Here is a 22,870-nt window from a genome sequence, read left to right as displayed (position 1 = left end):
GTCACACTGATGGAATCCTGGTAGCTGCTACCACAGAGTTTAAACTGAAAAAATGTTAACTGGTTTAATTTTTATTTAACCTTTTTGTGATCACACCTTTCTCATGCACCCCTATTCAAGCTCATTTCTGTTAACCTGTGTCAGCTGCCTTCTTGTTAGTATGATAGAAGCTATGTTTGCTGAATCTTACCTTTAAAAGCCATAAGTTAGTTGGCAGGTGAGCTTTAAACCAGTTAACATGTTTTCAGTTTAAACTCTGTGATAGCAGCTACCAGGTTCCCATAAGTATGACAGATAGTATAGGACCTGCAGAGAAATGGGGTCCCGTGATGTGGGCTGCAGGCTTAAATGCATTGATCAATCCATGAACCAAAACCCCATAATTTATGTATTATGGTAAGTGATTTAACAATGGCGAGTGCTGAGTTTGGTTTTTTTATTTAATTAAGCAATGTGGTCAAAGGCTACTTTGCACCCCAGGCCTGGGGATGGTGAGTGCAGGTTTGCACCCCAAATCTAGGAGTGGCAAGTGCAGTGGTTTTATGGCTTAATAGATATCTATATATCTTTCTCTCTTACAACCCAGTTTTGTTCTATTAATGTTGTTTCAAATTGTTAAGCGCAACGGAATATGCTGCGCTACATAAGAAACTGTTAATATATAAATAATAATAAATTATTGTCCTGGTATTATAAATTTCTTAGTACAATATACAGGCTTACAAGTCACATGTTTAACTCATCATCTTGGTTAGTATAAAATCTAAATCTGTGTCAGTGATCCATTGTTTATGTTCCTTATGCTTCTTTTTGAACAGGAATGACTCTCGTTCTCCGGGAAATATAAATTATCTCCCCTCCTTCTTCACCAAGTTGGAAAACACCTCCCCTATGGTGATGTTCAAGAAACAAGAGATTTTTCGTAAGTTAATCTCCTCTGGTGGCGGTGACTCTGACATGGGTAAGTGGGACCTGACTGTCATCTTCCTTCTCTGTCTGTGGGGTGTCCGCAATCAAATGTACGACTAATACTCCACTAATAAAAGCTATATGTTATGTTACTTAAATATGTCCATTCTCACTCCTCTTCTTAATGATCTTAATGCAGAATGACTTAACTCTCTGTTTTACCAAATGTATGATGAAGTGCAAACCACCAGTATATATAAATTGGGCATTTACCATTTAAGAACACATTTGATACATGATAGTGTGTATGGTTTTTTTTTAATAACAGAAGATTATCATGTTTCTTAATTGATACCTTTGGTAGGGTGTTTCAGTGTTAACCATCATGTCCAGATATTTGAGAATATCCAGTTAGTGTGTGAATATCGGTATACTTCACCCCAATAGTGAAGCATTTGGGGGTAACTATACTAAGCAGCATATTTCAAACCCACCAAGTTGTCAATGTTTTTGTACGCTTGGTTAAAAGGGGCAATAATATATATAAATCACACCTTGTTATGTATGTAACATTATTGCTCCTTTAAATCCAGGGACTGAAACTGCCAAAGAAGTAGAATTAATCATGTATCTGATAAGCAGGAGACCCCCCACCCCAAAAAAAAAAAAAAAAAAAAAGCAGATACTGGCTAATCTACACTTTATGCCATAGTGCATTGCTAAGATGTTTTCTCATTAATATTGCTTTCTCTTGCAGCAAGGCTGGGGAACACTGGACAATGGGATTGTAGGTTTTTGGCTGGAGCCAGCGCTTAAATTAAACTGCAGCTTTAAAAAGTAAGCTCCTCCCCCCCTGCAATCCCACAATTCCATGTTCTTTAAGTGCCTGAGGAGTAGGGCACATTTTGCTTTGTAATATTCTTTTTATTTCTAGTTATGGCGTCACAACTTAAGTTAGGTTCCTCTATTTCGGCGCTTTTTTTGCAGGAATCCTTTGCTGTGTGAGCCGCAGGTGAAGGGTCCCATTAGCAGTTTCACAAAGAAAAGACTTTGCGCAGAATTGTGCTGTCCCGAAGGAATAGGACCTGCTGTCTTTTCCACCTCATTGCTGCAGCGCATCACTCTGTTGGCAGTTTTAGTTATGGATTGCCAAGCGGTGGCTCTGGGTCTGTCCAAGCGTTGGCGACGGAAAGTCATTACTTTCCTTTCGGCCAAACTCTCCAGTCTCTGCAGGGAGGCCCAGGAGACGTCAGATTTGGAGGGCTCTGTTACTTAGTTGCTTCCTGCTGATTAAGTATCCAAAGGGAAGAACCTCCCACAGTAGTCGGTGCGGTAGCCGTTTAGACCGCCACATGCCCCTTCCTGGGCGCAAGGCTCTGCAACCAGTGGGCATCTGCTAGCTAGACTTTGGAGGCTGGTCTCCGGTCTGGTTTGATAGGTTCTGGGGTCATTATCCGGCCTTGGCAAGCCCTTGCGTGAGCTGTGGTCACTACTGCTGAGCTTTCACAGTGATTCGCCCTGGGATTCCCTTCTGCATTGGCAGGACATGCGCAGCAAGCTCTGTGGGAGGCCAGGTGAGACAGGGCACAGTCAGTTGTCAGCTCTGGCTGGTTTGGCCTAAAGGGCCCTTTGGCTCTACTGTTCGCATACACGTTCTTTGCCAGATTGTTCCTTACACTGTCAACGGTTTGGTAAGGCCTTTTTCTGTCGGTGGCCGTCCCTAATGGTGGGGTCTGCATTGCCAAGTTTTTGCTCCTCCAAGGTGAAAAAACTATAAGCTAAACCTCACACAGTAGTAGACTGTCAGTGTGACACAAGCCACTTCTTCCCCAGCAGGGGTTCATTTTTCGGGGGCAGAATTTCTAGTAACTGTTCGCTTGCACATGGTAGGGAGGTTGTTCCGGGTCAGCGACTGATTGGTGACGTCTTTAGCCATCTGGGTGCTTGGATTTTTTGCTATGGTACCATCTGAGACCTCGGAGGCGTGGCTTATTGTATTTTTACAATTGGGCCAGGCGATCATCCCACTCTCGGCCGCCATGTTTTGCTCCAGTTTCACCGCAGGTACGGAAACTGGGGTTCTATCTCCTTCCTAGATCCCAGGCCGACTGGCTAATTCCGGCTGCTCTTGTCTCTTCGTGTCTTGAGCACCAGGGGGTGGGTAGTTCAGTTCGCATGAACTCTCTCCGAACCGGGATCCACAGCATGGAGGCCAAGACCTCCTCGCTAGACGTCTGGAAAGTGTGTTTTTAGATTCCGTTTGAGGCAGGTTGTCCTACTTCCTCACTGAGTACTTGACTCTGTTCCTTGTCTATTCCGGGCCCTATCGTTCGGTGGAGCCCTGGCTCCATGTATTTGCAACATGGTCGTTGCTGCCGAACATAGAGCGAGCGCACAGCAGGTATCTGGCCCTCTTCGGAGGTTCTGCTTGTGTTGGATACCTCTGCTTCAGAGTTACGGATCTTCTCAGGTCGCTTGTTTCAAGTATTTTCAGATCAGGGCTGTATCACGACTTTGCGAGGTCTTCCTTACTCCCATGTCTGCGCCTTCAGTTCTGGGTGTGGCCTTCGACACTTCTATCCGGTCTTGTCTTGCGGCAGACAGTGCTGGGACCCTACCGACCTTGGTCTCAACTGTTTGATTGGTACCTCGTCCCTGGACCTTGTTGAACATTTGGTTGTTGGGCAAGTTGGTCTCCACATTCACTCACCCATGTTCTACTCGCGGGAGTCCCAGTGTGTAATTCTCCAAACTTGCCACGGTTGCTCGACATTCTCCTTCTGTATGGCAGTACCTGTTACTCTCCATTGGTGGAGGGTTTCCTTTCTTCTCCAGGTCCACTCCTTGGTCCTTCCGGATGAGTCTCCTGGGCTTAGGTGCTGTGAAGTTGCTTTTTGGCTCTGGGGCCTTTGGACACCGTCCACAACGGTTCCGGCTGTTCGATGTGCTCGAGCTCCAAGCCATCGTTCTAAAGGGCCCAGTCTGTCCTTGCTGGCCTGGTCTTCCGGCAGGCAAAAGTGTGCTGCAGCGATACCGAAGTCTTTCCGGGGCGGAAACCTTTGTTCCATCTTTCTCAGTGGTGGTCATGCCGGTAGTGGGACAGTGTACTAACTGAGCAGAACCACATTTCTCCCAGGGCAGTGGTCTCTCTCTCCAGTGGTCTTCCTGCTGTTCCGGGAGTGAGGCCTTCCACATGGGGATTTCCTCTCGGCACATTTGCAAGGCTCCACAGTTTTGGATGGGATCCTGGTGTCCATTGGCTTCCGCAAGTGGCTGCCTTGACTGTTCCGTGGAATTTTTATGTAGAGCATCAGTTTCCGCTGTCCACACTGTTCCTTCATGTCTCCAGAGGTATTAAGGCTTTCAGAGTGAGGGTAATCCTGGTGGCTCCAGGCTGGCTGCGCTGGTCATGGTACACGGACGTTCTCCCGAGGTCTGTAGGCCCGGGGTGGCACTTTCACCTCGTCCAGACCCGTTGCAACTAGGATCGTTTCTACGCCGGGACATCCTCAGTTGGTTTTTGCTCCTGGCCTTCTGTGCCTGGAAGTGATAAAGCTGCAGTTCTTTCTCTCTCGTGCTCCGTACTAGGCTGCAAGCCCAGACTCTGTATCCATAACGCGCTTACCTCCGGGTTTGGAAACTCTACCTCTTGTTGTGTAACAGTTACAAGTTTTTCCCTCTCACATTTCTTGGCCTTCCTGCTGGAGGTTTTGGAGGCCGGCTGCTGACTTTGTCTCGTGACGTTACAGGTTTTGACCCTGTAATTTTCTGTCCAGCTGCATTTGGCTCTTCCAAGGGGGTCCAAACCGTTTTTACACAATGTGCTGCGTATTTGCCACCGTTTCCTCCGCAGGTGGAGCCGTGGATTCTTATCTAGTCTTCTGGACTCTCACACAGGCTCCTTTGGAGTAGTTGCGTTCAATGGATCTTCAGTTAGTTACTTGAAAGCTGGTCTTCCTTATGGCTATTGCCTTCCCTCGGCATAGTTACGTATTTAGGGTTTGCAGACCACGTTTGCTCGTCTTCCATGTAGATTGTGCGGTTCTCCGTAAAAGTTTTACGATTCCAGTCGACACTGGTTTCAGTTGTTATCCTTCCGGTTCTTCCTGCTTTGGTGAATTCCCGGGACTGGAATGATCTGGCTCTGCTAGTTGGGCTGAGCTCTGCAGATTTCCTTGAACGCGTCGTCTTTGGTTCGCCGTACTGTTCTCTGCGGGTTCTTTATGACGCGTCGGATATGGTTGGCTGGCTACTCAGCAGACCCTTGCACGTTGGATCCGCTCGGTAATTACTCAAGCCTATTCTGATGCGGGTCGACTGCCACCAGACAAGTTGTCAGCGCCTTCTGCTAGGGCGGCGACTATCTTTTGGGCAGCGCGACGCAGGACTTCAAAAGCACAGGTCCACTGTGCGGCAATCTGGTCCCCTGTCCTCACGTTTGCTCATATTTACATTCCAGGGGGGTTTTTTTGCCTCCGGCAGCACCCACTTTGGGCATAAAGTTCTCCGGTCAGGCAGCCTGAGCCTTCCCTTCCCTGAGGTCGGCTTTTGAACTTTCCATTGTCCAGTGTTCCCCAGCCTTGTTGCAAGAGAAAATAGGATTTTTGGTGCCATTACTGTTGAATCTTTTTCTCTTAAGCAGGCAGTGGAACACTGTGATCCCTCCCTCACGCTGAGTCTGGTGAGGTGTTTGGTTCTTGACCGGTCTTTTCCCTACTGGTTTGTTTGGTTGTTCTAACAGTTTCATGGGTTTCCTGCTACTCCTCTTCGGACTCTCTTAAAGAAGTACTGGAATTTTGGGATTGCAGGGGGGGGGAGCTTACTTTTTAAAGCTACAGTTTAATTTAAGTGCCAGCTCCAGCCCCAACCTACAATCCCATCATCCAGTATTCCCCAGCCTGCTTAAGAGAAAATGATTCAAAAGTAAGTTGACCAAAAATGCTATTCTAACTTGGTCGCTGGTTGCAATGAAGTATTTAAAAATCACTGGTCATTTGCTGATTTAATCTCACTTCTTGGCTACTGACCAGTTGTTGGAAGTGGGCGTTAGTGTAGATCTAAGTAAACTGGTAGTACTGTTGATAGATATTATATTGCCTTTTTAAAAGGCTCACTTCCTGGCTTTAAAGTCATCAAAAGTAAGCACTTTTGATGACCTATTGGAAACAGTTCCCAGGTCTATTGGTGTGAATCCCAAACAGGACTGATGCAAGGGTCAGCGGTGTGTCGGTACCCTACTCTACCAGAGGGCGTGGCTAATGTATACTAATTATAACAGTTACTTCAAAACTTTTGTCTGATTACCAGGCTAGGTGTAGTTCCAATCCGTTATTAACACCCACAGAAAGAGATGAGGAGTGAAGCAGAGAATGATGGGGGGAAGGTTATGTAGTCACAAAATAATACACTTTTTAAAGCAGAACAAACTAAAGAAATTTCCGAGGTGAAGAAACCAGCAGCACAAACTAGGCGGACATGTGAGGGAAAGAAAGATGAGCATGGATCACTCGTGTATCTCTTTCCTTCACCTGATGCCTGTTTAGTGTGTGCAGGGCCTCACCCTCCATTGCCTGCTAATCAGTGGCAGAGAGTACACATTTCGTCTTGGTCATTGTATGAGAATAAAACAAGGCTGAAAGAGCTTGGCAGGTCATTTCAGTTTGCTAGCTATTAAATCTACAGTTATTTATTCAAAATATCTCATCTGGGCTTTTTGGAAGTGGATCTTCGTATAATGTAAGAACTACATTTATACCAAATGTCATCAGTTTTAATAAAGATAAAAAGCAAAAGAGTTGGTGGTTGTAAAATCTCATCCTTTAATAGGAAAGGTCAACTTTAAATATTCCTCTTGCATCCATCTGGGGAACACTGCGGTACTTACAAATGGGTTAAAGTGTATGCCAGTAGGAGTTTGGCACTAACTATTTAAAAGAAAACTAACCCCTCCCACCTGCGTCGGATCCTAAATTGTTAGTTTAATTCCTCAGGAGTGAGGCACACTTTTTTATTCTTGGCTTTTTAGTGAGGTTTTTTATTTGTTTTGTTTCATTTTCTTTTGGTTTTAACTTGTCAGCGCTTCAGTCCCTGTTCACAGGCAACTCTGTGCGCTGGTGGAGTGGGAGTTAATCAGTATAGAGGGCTAGTGTGAGCCCCAGTCCCACTCTGCCTCTGGGAGGTCAACGAACCGGCTCTGCTGGTCTTAAGGGTTTTGCTGCATCGGGACACAACACTGAGGAAGGTCTGAGTCCGGTAAGGGCAGCGCTGGGCTGTGACTCTTTTATTGCCGAACCCTGTACACAGTGCTGCATAGGTCCGTGATAGGGTGTATCTGTCGCTTCCCTCAGCGCACTCTGTGGCTGCCACAGGTGCTGTTCTGCTGCTGGGGCTGTGTTTTAGATTGAGACAGGGTTATGGCTGGCTACAAAGGGGTGCCATTATAGCGCTGCTCCCAGCGGTGCATTACGGTTAGCCTCGTCCCTCCTTGGTTGGCTTATAGGAGTCTGCTCAGCACCATTTTAGCTGTGTCCAGACCGTCTCTGCAGACTGGGGGACGGTGCATTGATAGAGATCAGGCAAAATGTGGGATTAGCAAGTGCCTTTCTGTTGTTAAACTGCACATTTTTTTATGTGACATTATACCTTTGGACACTAGTTTATTTTTTTTCTTAGTGTTTTTTTTTGTTTTATAAAAAGGGGGTTGGCTCCAGCTCACTATTGCGTGCAGGACTTTTATTGTCTAACATAGACTATTCTGCTCTATACCTCAGTTTAAGGTTTTAGGCTGGCTGTTGCTTGATCACAGTTAGCCTCCCTGCCCAATTCCTAATAAGAAACTAGGCAGGTGATCAGTTGTTTGTTTTTATGCTAAATAAAATGTCATGGAAGCCAGAAAATGTTTCCAAAGTCAAGCAGAGCTCTGATGTGTATTTTTTGTGTTTTGCTTGTGGTACCAATAGTGTTCACTCTAGGTCTGGCGCCGGACCGCAAAAAGGGCACACTGGCAAGTGGCTAAAAGGGGTGCGAAGCCTTAAGATGCACCCCTGTTTCGTCACTCTTGGGGGCGTGCCCAGCACTTAGGGACATACTGGGCACGCAAGCCCCCCAAGCTCTCCCCCCCATTGTAAATAGATGCCGTGCACAGCATCTATTTACCGACAGTGAGCGCTGCACCTCAATTCCTTCCCCCAACATGGGACACTGCGGCCTACGGGTGGGGTCAGCACCCGGCAGGCTGTTTCAACAGGGCACTGGAAGGTAAAGCAGGGCACATTTTCTGTTTTAAAATTGGGCAGGGCACATTGCCCTGCAGAAATAGCCTAGCGAGAAGACCATACCAAAATACTTAGGGGTTTCCCAGAACCAAGTAATCTCTGCACAGCATGCACCGCTGTAGCTGTGGATCCACGGCCTGGAAGTTCCGCGAACGTGTCGGGGATCCTGGAGTGGGTTAGGATCATGGCGAGCTATTGCTATTGCCGAGCTGCGACACGTGAGTGATTCTCTTCTTTGTGCACAGACAGTCCCTCAGCCCCTCTCCGACACTGCAGATGAGCCACCGTGGGCCCGTAATATGGGGAAAGGGTTTGTCTGATATGACTGCATCTTTCAATAAGTTAGTTGCATCTGCGGGGGCCAAGGGCTACCAAGAAGAGGCCCTTGCAGCCAGAGTTTGTTTTCCTGGGGATTCATACTCTGCAGGCTGCTCTCCTGATTAGGAAGATACCTCAGCTGGCAGGAACATTCCCCTGCTAGTTCGCGTTTCTGCCATTTATTGACGCAGTTAATCAGGCAGATTCAAGACACTGAAATTTCTGAGGCCAGTTCTGTTTGCTCCTTTAAACGTAAGAAGAACCTGGTGTCAGTATTTCCAATGTTCTCACATTTTGGGGAGCTGTTAAAGGATGCCTGGCTCAAACCAGACACTACATTTCTGGCCCCTTAAAAAATGTAGGAACCTTCATCCTTTTGTGGACAAAGGCAATAAGCCTCGAGAGGTACTGCCTCGGGTGGATACACCTATTGCTAGGTTGGCGAAGGCCACCGTTATCCCTACGGTGCACTCTGTTACTTTAGAGCAGTGGTTCTCAAACTCGGTCCTCAGGACCCCACACAGGTCACGTTTTCCAGGTTACCCAGCAGGTGCACAGGAGTATTCATTACTCACTGACATATTTTAAAAGATCCACAGGTGGAGCTAATTATGTCACTTGTGATTCTGTGAGGAGACCTGGAAAACATGCACTGTTTGAGGTCCTGAGGACCGAGTTTAAGAACCTGTGCTTTAGAGGATCAGACAGATAGGAAAAGCGAGGGTGTTAAAAATCTGTGTTCATCCTTTCGGGTGCCTCCCTTTTGACCCATGCTAGCTAGTGCCTGGATCATCAGAGCTATAAACATGGGTTGCTGAGCTGGTCTCCGGAATTCAGTCAGAGGTGTCTCGTTCTGAAGTCTTTACTTTGGCAGAGCAGGTCTGTTAAGCTTTAAATTATGTGGGTGACTCATTGTTGGATGCAATTTCCACTTTGGCAGTTTCTTCTAGGAGATCTATTTGGTTTCAGTCTTGGAATGCTGACTAAATCTAAATGTACTTTGAAAGCAGTTCCCTTGGAGCGAGAATTCCTTTTTGGGTCAGAACTTATTTCTCAGGCCACAGGGGGTAAGAGCCTTTATCTTCCAGGTTCTAACCCCAAGACAAAATCTACGGTACCAGGTTTTGCTCCTTTCAGCCTCAGAGCCTGTAAAGCAATCTTCAGGGGCTGTGGTGCTGCAGGAACCCACAATGTGTTCACCAAACCTACAGAGAAACCAGCCACATGACGTTCTGGGTGCCCAGGATCACCCTTAGGTGGTTGGGGCCTCTTACTCGAATTCCATGACGTCTTGCTTCAGTCTACCACTGATTTTTGGGTAAGGGACATTGTATCCAGGGGATACATTCTGGATCTGGCAGTTCTCATGTCAGAAGGATATTTTGTCACTCCTTTTATTCAGGATCCATCCAGAAGGAGAGCTCTCCTGGATGCGGCACATTCCCTTTCAGATTCCTGAGTTACTTTTCCGGTTCTGTTCAAAATTTATGCAAGCCTTTTTCTGGTGGATAAGCCGGACGGCCCCTTCTGGCCGATTCTGAAGTTGTTGAATCCTTACCATTTTTCTGGAAAAATACAAGATGGAGTCATTGCGCTCCGTCATCAGTGCCATGAAGGCCAGAGAGTTCTCGGCATCCATAGATATCAAAGATGCTTATCTCCATATTCCAATCTGGAAGGGTCACCATCATCAACTCCACTTTGCGGTTGGAGATCTCCATTTTTAGTTTCAGACCCTGCCCTTCCGTCAATCCACGGCTCCCAGGATGTTCACAAAAGTCATGGCCCATATGGTTTCTGCGCTAATCTGTTCAGGTCTTCCATATTTGGAAGACCTGCTAATCAAAGCTCCTTCAGAGGTCCTTCTGTGTCAAGATCTTTACATTGCAGTGGATTTCCCAAGTCAAAACTTCTTCCATCTCAGAGGATGGTGTTCTATTCCGACAACCTGTGTCAGTCGGTCTTTCTACCTTTACAGAAGAGTCGGGATATATAGTCCATGGCGGGCCATGGGTATCGGTTATCCAGTGTATGCAACTGCGTGGGAAGATGGTAGCTGCTTTCGCGGCAGTTTTATTCTCCAGATTTCATACCCGGACACTCCAGCACCAGATTCTACACCATTGTCCCGGACGGGTTCACTTCTGTACAGGCAGCATTCCCTGCTGTCTCCCTAGACATGTCAGTCTCTTCTATGGTGGCTCCGTACCCCAAATCTGACTAGGGGGTCCCCCATTTTCAATTGCAAACCGGGTGCATGTTATGACGGTTGCCAGATTGTTGGGTTGGGGAGCAGTTGTTCTGGACCAGCAGCTTCAGGGTCTTTGATCCACCTCTGAGTCTGCTCTAGCCATCAACATTCTGGAGTTGAGGGCGATCAGAAATGCCGTGGTCCAGGCTCAGCAGTCTCCTGTGCAAATCCAATCAAATAATGCCACGGCCGTGGCATTCATGAACAAGCCGGTCGGAGCTCAATGTCATAAGGCCATGCAGGAGGCATCTCAGAGTTTCAGCATGGCAGGAGCTCTGTGTTCCTGCCATATCGACCGTCTACATTTCAGAGACTGACAACTAGGAGACAGACTTTGCGTCGCCACACTGTTCATCCCGCAGAATGGGAACTACACCAGGAGGTGTTTCAGGAGATCATGCACATGTGGGGATGACCTGACATAGACCTCATGGTCTCCCGTTTGAACAGGAAACTTCCTTGATATGGTGCTCGGTCACGGGACCCTCACGCAGTTTACATGTATGCCATAATGGCTCCTTGGAACTTTCAACTGGGGTATCTGTTTCTACCTCTGTCCATGCTGCCCAGAGTTCTTCAGTGTGTTCGGCGGGAGACTTTCAAACCTCTGTGAAATTAACATACCTCACCTTGAAGGCTGTGTTCCTTCTGGCCATTGCATCTACCACATGTATATCTGAATTGGCTGCTCTGTTCTGCAAATCTCCCCTGATAATTTTTTTATTCGGATCAGGTAGTTTTGTGGACCAAGCGCCTATTCTTCTTAAGGTTATGTCTAAGGTCCTTCTCAACCAGGACAATTGTTCTTCCAGCCTTTTCACAAGTTGCTTCTTCTTCCGCCAGCTCTTCCTCCTTAGAGCTTGTTGGATGTGGTCCGTGCTCTTCAGATACATGTTTGTGTTGGTTGATGCCCCAAAATGAGGTTGGCTGACTTCAAAGCGTATTGCTCAGCGATCCACCTTTACCATCCAGCAGGTCTATATGTTCTCAGATGTGCCTGTTACAGTTTCTCATCGGGCTTGTTCGATTCGTACTGTTGGGTCTTCTTGGACGGTTCACCATGGCGCCTCGGTGGAACAGCTGTGCAGAGCAGCAACCTGGTCTTCTGTGCACACCTTCACAAAATTTTAATGCTTCTGTACATTTGGTACAGGGGATGCCAGTTTTTTGCTGGGCGATACCCCCTCTTAGCTTGCTTTGAGAAATCCCATGTTTAAGTACCACAGTGTCATGGTTAAATCCCTTCCTCATGGTCCATCTGAGGACACTGCAATCCCACCCTGATTTGTTGTTGTTGTTAATATGAATGGTTGTCTTGTTTTTTATGTGGTTGTGTACATAGTTTTTATGTTCTCCCTCCTTGCAGCTTTGCTAAACAAACGAAAGAACCGGTGTAGGTGGGTGAGCTTTTCTTTATACTATTTTAGTACCAAACTGCTAGTGCCACACACTCTAGTCTGACCCCTGTGTAAGTACCGCAGTGCTCCCCAGATGGACTTCAAGGAAGAGATTTAAAGATGAATGCAGAAATCCAATTTTTTTTTTGTTCACACATTTTTAAATAAAATTGAAGTATAAATTGGAGGCTTCTTCCTTTACTGGCACATGTCAATATTGTTACAGTAGGATCAGTTTTCATGTTTAAATCCCCAACATAATACAGGTGTTTGCTGATTTGAAACAGCCATAGAACCTATATAAAATGTTAGTTTACATGAAAGAGCTACAACAAATTGATTTAAAAATGCTTAGGGAAGGTGAATTCAGTAGCCCCCCGACAGTCTGTACAAGCAGTACACAACAGCACACCCCAATTATGGTGGAACTGGTGAGCACCAGGATGGGAGATATTTTCAGATTGATCTGTGTTCCATGTACGAAGATATTTTCCTAAACACAGCAGACTTCCTGTCAGCCATTTCACTGATGGATACTGAAGTCATCTTCTTGACATAAACTGGTTGATGACATTTAGTAGAGCAATCGCTTACAATAGGCTGTATTTGTAAGATGCATACATCGAGACCTTTTCATATGTTAGTAGCTTTTTGTAAAGCAACTTTTAAGCCTAATTGCTATCTGAGGGGTTAATTCAATTATATGCAAGTTGGTCCAGCGAGTCGTTCTCATGGCGATCTCGCACTGCAAAATACACTTGCAATTCAATTCCAAACTCCCCCTGAGCAAGTGAAAAGGTAGGGAAAATCTTTATTGTAAGGTAGAAATGTCAGCACACCGTGTATAACCTCTGGTACACCCCTCACAATGAATAAACATGCACTTGGAGGGGTTTAAATAGCATCATTTGGCCAATAAAGACATGTTGGTTTTAAGGTGAATTTCTATAAAAAGCTTAATATTGGGGTAAATGATGTGGGACAGGCATGTGGATGTGATATAATTATAGAAGAGAGTTTTTTGAACTTGCAGATGAGATCACCTTAACAAACTTACATAAAAACACTGAAAAATTATTGCTCACATTTTTCTGTACCCCGAAATGCTGAGAATACTTTAATTTGCTAATAGAAAAAAACATTTGCTTGCTATAATTTTTCAACAATAATTATTAAAAAGTGCAAATAAATCAGCCATTTTTCACCTTTTAAGCAACCTCCAGTACTGTCCTTTTGACCACTAACGGCCTTCTATATGGTCCTGCTATTTCAGTTGTCACTTTTTGGGGGCTACAGGATGGTTTACCCACTTTTCAATGACCTTCTCCCAGGTTACCTTTTGTAGAAAAGTTGTGAAACCTTGTCGCCAGTACCGCACAACTGCGTTTCTAATCATATTCTGCGTTTCTCGGGTGCGTGCATCTATGCATAGTATGCCAGTTTCATGAAACAAACTCTCTTTCGTAAACTCGCTCCTTATTGAATTGACCCCTTACTATTGTTTCTTCTTAAAAATTTTCAGTGTTGAGTTTCTTTTTAAATTTCAAATAGTTTTGCTTTCTTTATAATATTGCCTATATTTATTGTGTGCATGGGTTTTTTTTACTTGAAATTCATTGTTTTGTGTTTTTTTCCAATAATTTGTCAGTTTCCCTTTCATATAATAAGCTATTAATTTGTATAGGAAATAAGCTGTTAGTTTAAATATATGTGCTATGTACCAACTTATATTTAATTGTTTAACTTGTCACGAATGGAGCTTGCTAATGAAATTTGAATGTATATATTGCAGCAGCTGCTCAACCAGGAACAGAGATCTTTAACTTGCCAGCCGTCACTACCTCTGGTAAGTCTTTCACAGCAGTGCTAAATATAAATCTGTTTATATTTCATATCTATTGGCCTTTGGAACATTTCTCCATGCACTTTATTAATTATTTGCTGTACACCCATTATTTGTGTGTTTTTATAAATGTATGTGGCTTTAGATGTATAGGTATAAATTTTATGTATGCTTTGAGAGATAGGACAAAGTAATTTGGAGTGAAATGCGTCGGGTGATTTTTTGGCACTACAAGTATAACAATGAGCTCCTCTCGTGTACTCTAGGCAAATTTGGTAACAATGTACATAATTTCTTCATTGCATAAAGTAGAGCCTCCCCGAAGCTATATATCTCCCTATTCTCCTAGGCACACCCAGTTTTTGTCACTGAAATCTGAATGCATTGTTTTATAGTAGTTCATAATACTGATTAATGGCATTAGTGTTCAGTGTCTTAAATCCCTAGGATCGAGTGCAAGTAGACTACCAGAGTTTAGCAATTCACTTGGAACTAGTAATGTAACTAAGAATGTTTAACGTAAATAACTAGAAACTAATAAATTGAGCACAATCTGTGAGGTTGGACATCTGGGCTATATAAACTAGCTTTTCTCCCAATACTCCACATGCTTGTGTAAGAATTTGTTACAACGGCAAACCAAGGCATCTATCCCGGCATAGAAGAAATCCGTGTCAAGCACCTGAAGCCAGGACATGATGGTCATGGTACCCTAGTTGCTCATGAACAATGTTGTACACAGTACCCACTGAGATGTTCAGTTTGTCAGCAGTATCAGTAATTTGAAAGCGTCTGTCCTCCTGAATCAGACCTTCAATGTGGCACAAATTGTCATCTGTGGTGGGTGTGCTTGGCACCCCAGATCGCTGCTCATATTGAACGTCAAAGGCAGTGGACCAAACCTGTTTTCATGACATGATATTATCACCGTACACCTTAGCAAGTTGGCAATGAATTTCAGCTGCTGATGTGCCCTTTAGAAGCAGAAATCTGATCACACTATGCACCTCAATGTTTGACCATGTTTCCGCCACCCCCGCCATCTTACAACTGATGTTGGGACAGTTTGACTGATATGTGACGCAGTCTAATGGCCGTGAGGGGAAGAAGTGGTCTACTTGCTCTGGCCTGGCAGGAAATTAGAATGAAATAGAGGACATTACACACAAGAGGTCTTGTTACCTTACTTGTTGAACCACCCTCGTACTTGTCAGACACAATTTTAATAAAAAAATATATATATTTCTTTAAGCACAATATATTTTAAAAATAGTCATTTTTATGGTATACTGTGAATGAACTTATTTAACCATTCCTAATCGACAGTCCCGTATCGAGATTCTTGATAGATATGGGTTCACCATAATCAAAGGGATTCATAGAACCATCTATACTAATATCGATTTTCCAAATATCTACTTTTTTCTTTTTACAGTATCAGAAAATCGATATATTTGAAAATTGTGGCACACGGGTGGAGCAGAGGCACTGCTATTTATATACGGGAAAGGGAGGGGGGCTTGCACCTCTTTGCAGCCATTAAGTATGCACTGTGACTGGAGAGCCGTAAGCACTGCATTTACGTTACTCCCGGCCCCTCTGAACCCATGGCTCCTCCCCCGGTGTGTGCTGGTCGGCCAGCCCAGCAGCACTCCCTAGTCACAGTGTGTCTTTTACATTACCCCGGCGGCTGTAGTGAAGAGCAGGCGCCGAGCATAGACAGGAACAGAGCACCTTCTTCAACACATTACCCAGGTAGCTGCAGAGAAGAGCAGCAGCCGGGCATACACAGGAGAAGAACGACTTCTTCAATTACACGTTCCCGGTGGCTGCTCTTCTCTCCAGCTGCCGGTTGGAGGGTGTCGCTGGGCTAGCCAATCACTGCGCCTGGCAGTGATCGGCAGAGACTGGGGTAGGAACCATGAGTGCAGAGGGTCCGGGAGGTCCCTCTGAGACTGGCAGCCGTTCACAGGGCATATCTGACTAGTTGCATCAAATGCCTCATACAAAGTGCCGTGTATATAATATTTATGACTTGTACTGGGCTGCCATCACAGTAAGCATTAGATGTAAGGCCAGCATGCCTAAACTGAATGCTTTCTTTTTTTTGCTTCCCTGATGTGGGCACCATTACACAACCCAAGTCCCCTGCTCTGAAGAGCATTGTAGCAAGTCTGAGAGAAAACATTCTCTGTGGAGGGTATTATTAGAGGTGTGGGCATGATTATATGAGAGTAATTTGTCTATGTGCCTTCAGCTATGGCAAGGAATTCACTTATTACAATAGTTTTTGTTCCATCTTCTTGTTCTTTGTGCAGGAGCCATCAGCTCTCGAGGTCATTCCTTTGCTGATCCTGCAAGTAATCTTGGTCTAGAGGACATTATCCGCAAAGCTTTAATGGGCAATTTTGATGACAAATCAGATGACCATGGTGTCCTGATGGGAGTAGCACAAGGCAACTCTTCAGGGTCTTCAAGCAATGATGGCCGCAGGGATGAAGCAAATCCATCACCCAATTCAGGTTGGTATTGGTGCTCAAACTTGGAATGTACAGAGATTTAATACTCCTAAAGCCAAATTATTACAGAAGAATGTGACTGAGGCAATACAACTTTGTTTCAGACATGGATAAACATTAACTTAAGTACATTCATCCTTCTCAAGATGTTTTCTTAATCTTATAATAATACCTAGCAATATGGTATCAAGGAGTGGCAATGTAACCTCGCACATCAAACCCAGGTTGCTTCCCTTGTTGCTCCCCCCGCAGGTAATATATGGAGGTCATCATTCCATTCACTTTCGAAAGGGCCATAATTCTGTTCGCTCATTGCAGGGCTCTCCTGCACCAATGATGTACTCTCTCATATCAGCCCTTTCAGATTACCTTATATGCAAAGTTCTCCATGTTACAGGCGGAGGAACCACCAAGCAAAAGCTGATAAGTAAATCTGGCAGCCGCAAAATGAAGTCCCCCATTTCTGGCAGCCAGGCATACATGGGGGCTGATCGGCCCTCATCTGTCTCCTCAGTTCATTCAGAAGGAGATTACAGGCAGGCTCCATCGTGGGCCTGGGAAGACCGACCTTCTTCCGCAGGTGAGCGTGAGCACAACCGATGTATCGGGTCCTCACACAATACAGTATTCTAAAATGTCTTTTAAAGAAGCTATGAACAAATTATTTTCCAAAATATTTCTTTGTTTAAAACAAGGCAGGCTAATTAGATTATCATCAGTACATTCCTACCTTCGTCATTGTACGCTGCGAAGAAATTGTACACTTAAACCTAGTCTAGTATTTTATTTGCTTTACAGTAATGTGGGGGTACACACTTAAATGATCTAACAACCGACTTGATTATTTTGCCAAAATTTGAGAACACACAATCTAGTACATACACACTAAACAATCATCATTGCTATCTGAACTATTTGTCTGAAGAGGATCGTGAGCTACCAGTCGTGTCTGTTTATGCACTGTCAGATTGTCCGTACACACTACACATTATTAGCAACAAATCTTCTAGATATATCGCATCTGCATGGCTGATGCATTATACCTGTACAAGTCTTTGAAAGATGAATTGCGTGTACAGTCTTAAAGATGGTTGGGACAAAATATTGTTGATTGTCTCTAGACACAACATATTGTCTAGTGTGTACCCAGCCTAAAGGCCCTATGGCGTTGCATTACAAAACTTTACATCAATCTAAGCCAACTTTAAACTCCCATCTGTTATGCATTGAAATACAGGCAACGTACTCATTGCGCTCACTTAGATGCCTTTGCTTCTAATAAACATTAAAATGATTCTCAGTTTTATGTGTGTGTATGTATGTATGTATGTATATATATATATATATATATATTAGAGATGCAGTCAGCATGCCGACCGCTGGGATTCCGATGGTCAGAATGCAGACGCCAGAATACCGGCATCTCGAAGGTAAGTACTGGGGTTAGGGATAGGCTGCGATGGGGGGAGGTTAGGTTTAGGCTGCAGGGAGGGAGGGTTAGGTTTAGGCACTGGGGGGAGGTTAGGTTTAGGCTGCGGAGGGGTAGGGTTAGGTGTTAGGTTAGGCTTACTTACCTGGGGGCATCGGCATTCTAACCTGACAGAACCCTGCTGCTAATTTAATTCTCCCCCCCCCCCCATATAATTTCATGGAATTCTTATTGTTTGTCTACATCTTTTCTTAGGGTCCACCCAGTTCCCATACAACCCATTAACCATGGGAATGCTGAACAGTACTCCTCCATCGTCTATAGCATGTGCACCTCCCTCCATGACGCAAAGTTCTGCTCACCAGCAGGGCAGGATATGGGATCGGGAGCCAGCACCTCTCCTCTCATCACAATATGAAACCCTGTCTGACAGCGATGACTGAAACACTTTGGAATACAGAACTGCATGTCTTAGGATTCCAACAGTAATGTCCCAAATCATTGCCTGGAAGACTTTTCCTGATGAGAGCCACAGGCTGAGCAGCAAGAGGCCACCTGCCTGCACGGGGAACTACAGAGTCGTGTAAAAATGGATATCAGCCTGCTTCTCCAGGCCTGCTATTAGCAGAATGTAATTAGTAGCGTTACAGTTCCACATTAATATGTAAAGAAGTTTTAAAGGAGATGAAAAAAACGTGGATTGGACAACTACCAATTTTCAGCTATTTGTAAAGAAAACATTAATGTCTTTAAATCAATATTCTGTAAATATTTGCAGTGGTTTATTTTTTTTTTCTTTGCTCTAGTATGGAATATGTATGTTTTAAATCATTGCCCCTGAGGATTTGTTTTTGTCTCCTGGATGATACTGAACATTGATTGCAAGCCCTAATCAATTGTCCTGCACCTTATAATAAATGGGCCCCTTCCAGATTTAGAGGACATAACTCGCCTTGTTATATTTAGAAAAGGTGAGAAGGCAAATTAATTTTAGAACCATTAATTTCATTTTTAACCTGTGGCTTAAATGCTGAAACTTGTTAAAAAAGGAAAAAAACTATATATTTTTTTTAAATCTTTTTTTTTTTTTTTTTTATCAGACTTACATCTGAACGAAGCTTTTCTGCACTAGCAATGACCATTGCAAAGTTGTGTCTGTGAATTGTAGGTTCTGGTTGTTTTTATCCTTCGTAGGAATATATTCCCCCAAGGAAAACAATAGATCTATGTGTATAAACCAGATTGTCACCAATCCAAAAACTGACAGATTGGTGCAGTAGGTGGTTGGGTTTTTTTTGTTTGTTTTTCTTTGTTAATTTTAATTTTTTTATTTTAATTTTTTTCCCCTCACAGCTTTCATTTAATTCTATACATGGATTGTAATAAAATGTTTTTGCGCAACTCAAGATTTCAGTTTATTATTATTATAATGCTTACTTATGAATAAGTGTGTGAACAGCTGTGTAAGATATCCTTATGCTTGTCGACCTCTGACATCACTGGTAATCTGAGATAATCTTTTACAGTGATTAGGGCCGCCATCAGGGGGGACCATCGTGCCTCGAGGCCCGGAGAGAGAGGGCCTCAGGTAGCAGTGTTGCTGCACCAGCAAGCTATAGGGTGAATAATTGATATAACGACCGCTAGCCAGCCAGAGCTCGCGGAACGGCAGCCAATCGGGAGTGGACGCTCCTGATTGGCTGCTTGTCCACGAGCTGTGATTGGCTCGCAGCCTGTGCCATTTTTAAAATGCCGTCCGCGCTGGGTTAGGTGGGTCTAAAGTGAACTTTGGCAAGTGACAACCACGTGACCCGCGACGGTCACAGACACAGATCCTCACAGATTGCATCAACTGTCAGCGCTGAGGCTGGCTTCGCAGCCAGCTGAAGAAACCACTAAACAAGGTACTTGCTACATAGTGCCTGACCTTGCCCTATGCTTCCCCCCCCCAGTCAGCCAACATTTCCCCATACCCCCCCCCCCCCGTTCCAGCCAGCCTTCCCTGCCACCCCCCGTCCCCAGTGCCAGCCTGCCCTGTGCTTCCCCCACGAGTTCAGCCAGCCTTCCCTTTCTACCCCTAGTCCAGGCAGCATTCCCTTCCTTGCCCTGCCCCCCTCTACACCCAGTCAGCCAGCCTTCTCTGCCCTGTGCCTCCTCCCCAGTCCAGGCAGCCTTCCCTGTCTCCCCCCTAGTCCCCTTCCTTCTGGCCTGCTGTCTTGGAGTATTTTTTTGTGTTTCTACTTCAGGGTCCATAGGGTATCCACAGGATACCTTGGGGTATAGGCGATGGCGGCAGACATCCAGGCACCACAGAGTTAAAAACCTCCATCCTCCCAGGATGCACTGGGGTCCCACTCCTATACCCCGCCCCTGAGCCTCAGGCACTCAGTTTTCGTCGGTGCCTGGCCGAAGTCGGATGCACCGTACAGAGTGGGGGTCTGCACGGCCCCTGAAGTTCTTCAATGCAGCTGTGGCTGCACATCTAATGAGCAGACAACATGGACAGTCTATACAGAACGCCGGTACTGATCCGGGGATGCTGGTTGGTGACTGGGGTCACAGCTAGCGGTGACCCCGGTTGCCCGGACTGTGGCCGGATTTACTGGGGTTCAGGTAAGCGGCAAGGTCCTGCGGTGGGTCCCAGCCGAATAGCACAGTCCTTAGTCCCCAGGCAGAGGGCTCCCTGGGGACTGGCTGCAGTGTGGAACCAGGGTACTGATCCCTGCGCTTTCCACTACCCCCTGGGACTGAGGACTGGACAGAAACAGTAAATGTCCAGCGTCCCAGGGGTTAAATGCATGCCAGGGGAGCGCGCTTTCCCTGCTAAGCAGCCGGCGCCTCCCCCGCTGCACAAGGCCTCTCCACAAGGTGGTTAGGCATCTGTATGCGTTCCGCCTCCCTCTGCTCCTCGGCCATTTTAATACATGTGGCAAGCGCTGCTGGAGGCTGTTAACGCGGGCATCGTGGTCTGGGTCCCCCTGCATACCTCTCCTCCGGTGCAAGGTCAGTGTATGCAGCGCTGTTTCCTACCAGGCTGAGGTCTGGTTAGTTGATGAAGCGCAGATACTGCAGGGTTTTCAATATTTTGCATTGTATGTGGCTTTGGGCTAGCTGCTGTCTTTTACTTTCACATACTGTCAGCTAATATCACTGTACAGGAAAATTGGACTGATATGCTGGCATGCCAGTTGCTTACCTTTGCATTAGTTTCCAGCATATAATACATTTTAGAGATGCATTCTACAGTCGCAGAACTGAGTTACAAGGACACTTACGGTACCACCACTACGGGATTTGAGATCTGCAGCTTTTCTATTACATGAAGCAGCTGTATTCGATGTCACGAATGTGCCGAGTCTCCGAACACCACAATCCACCCACATCCTGCCCCCTAGAGACTTTATTGAATACTGTATATGGAAACTAGTGTTATACTAACCAAAAGCTATAAGGTTGTCTTTGTGATCAGGTTGTGGTCTGTACATTTGCATAAATATGTAAAGGACCAGATATGTCATAAATGGCAGCCCTGCTGTTTAGTTACTACGTGTCCCCAGCATGCCCTGACGGCTTCTGGAACACTAGATCTGCAACAGTTGGAGACCCACAGGTTGTGAGATTGCTTTATTTACAGCTCTGTGGTTGCTAAAACAGAGACAGATGTTTTTAGGTAACCATAAATTTGCCCTTTATGCTGATGACATCCTTCTGACCATAAAAATTCCCCTAACTACCCTTGCCTTTTCAATTTCAAGCCAACCAATATCTACATTCTGGATATTTTTTCACAAATACTATTACTTGGCATTTGTGACGGGCATACCAGGGTTTGGGTGGCTATGGACACTGCAGTATTAAATGGTCTTTCCATATGTTCCCTCCCCTGGTTAAGCCTACGGCAAAGGTTTATATCCATTATTCTACAACTCCCCTGGCTTCATGTAGAAAAGTGGCCAAAATGTGTCCCTCCCAAGTAATCCCCGCTATTGGGCAATTTCAGCTTTTCCTCCTGGCCCTCCCCCCACATATCAGTGATTTGGCCCAATGCATGCTGCTTTCTTTCTTAGCTATCTCCCAAAGACACGGGTCTTCTTTCCATGCAAGCACTTGGTGGTCCTTACTGGGTTCACCAGGGAGCAGTACAGTTTCACAAGTACCTTTAGACCTGCAGAGGTCTTTTTATTTTTCTTGTCTGTCTGGTCCCAAACTGTAAACATTTTGGAAAAGATAATTCCTCACAGATTCTTATTGTGCTGGATCAACATGATTTGCTCACCTTCCTCCCCCTTCCTGTTCCAGATTGCCCTAAACATGCCTACAAATTATTTTGCCATGTCATTAGTGCTATTAACTGCCAAATTGCTGCTGCTTGACAGAAGCCTTTGCCAGACTCGCTTACCCTGGTCAGCATTTGGGTTTGGTAAATGTACCAAATGGAGTACATTACGAGCATCTGGAGGAACTCCTTCGAACTCCATTTCCAGTGTTGGCCCCCTAGACCTTATAGCATAATCAAATCCTACTGGACCTCTAATCTTTTGGAGTTTTACCGTCCTGAGGGAGACTAGGAGGACCGTCAAATGGATCTGCTGTCTCCCTTCATGCAAGCCCGAGGTGGATTAGCAAGCTCTGAATTCTCCACAAGGGGACATTTTTCTGCTGGTTAAGAAAGCCAAATTCTCCTGCCTCGGACACGGTCAGCTGGATTCTTCAGTTCCAGCACAGCAGACAAGCTCGGCACTGGAAAAGGCTTGTGGTTGACTTTGTCTCCTTAACGATACAGGAGCATTCTATTTGAGAGGCTTGTGTGTTTGTGTAAGTGTGTGTACACAGTACCAGTCAAAAGTTTGGACACACCTCATTCAATGGTTTTTGTTTATTTAAATTATTTTCAACATAGTAGATTAATACTGAAGACATCAAAACTATG

The 22,870-nt window shown here is 45.2% G+C and overlaps 1 protein-coding gene across 12 annotated transcripts in view; it reads left to right on the top strand.

Moving 5' to 3' along the window:
* Positions 1 to 19,341, top strand: part of NCOR1 (nuclear receptor corepressor 1) — a 223,338-nt gene extending 203,997 nt beyond the window's left edge. For 8 of the 12 annotated variants that reach the window (XM_088453648.1, XM_088453646.1, XM_088453643.1 and 5 more), the window contains 5 exons: positions 819 to 961; positions 13,942 to 13,995; positions 16,311 to 16,514; positions 16,909 to 17,091; positions 18,196 to 19,341. In XM_088453648.1, coding sequence (XP_088309774.1) covers positions 819 to 961; positions 13,942 to 13,995; positions 16,311 to 16,514; positions 16,909 to 17,091; positions 18,196 to 18,383 — 772 coding nt within the window. In that variant the 3' untranslated portion in view covers positions 18,384 to 19,341. The remainder of the gene's footprint in view (positions 1 to 818; positions 962 to 13,941; positions 13,996 to 16,310; positions 16,515 to 16,908; positions 17,092 to 18,195) is intronic. The other 4 variants (XM_088453645.1, XM_088453644.1, XM_088453640.1 and 1 more) reach the window with 4 other exon arrangements.
* Positions 19,342 to 22,870: the final 3,529 nt, after the last annotated feature.

Source organism: Taudactylus pleione, unplaced genomic scaffold (genome assembly GCF_031769625.1).
Source record: "Taudactylus pleione unplaced genomic scaffold, aTauple2 ptg000585l, whole genome shotgun sequence".
Classification (NCBI taxonomy): Eukaryota; Metazoa; Chordata; class Amphibia; order Anura; family Myobatrachidae; genus Taudactylus; species Taudactylus pleione.
This window is presented reverse-complemented; position numbering and strand designations above follow the sequence as displayed.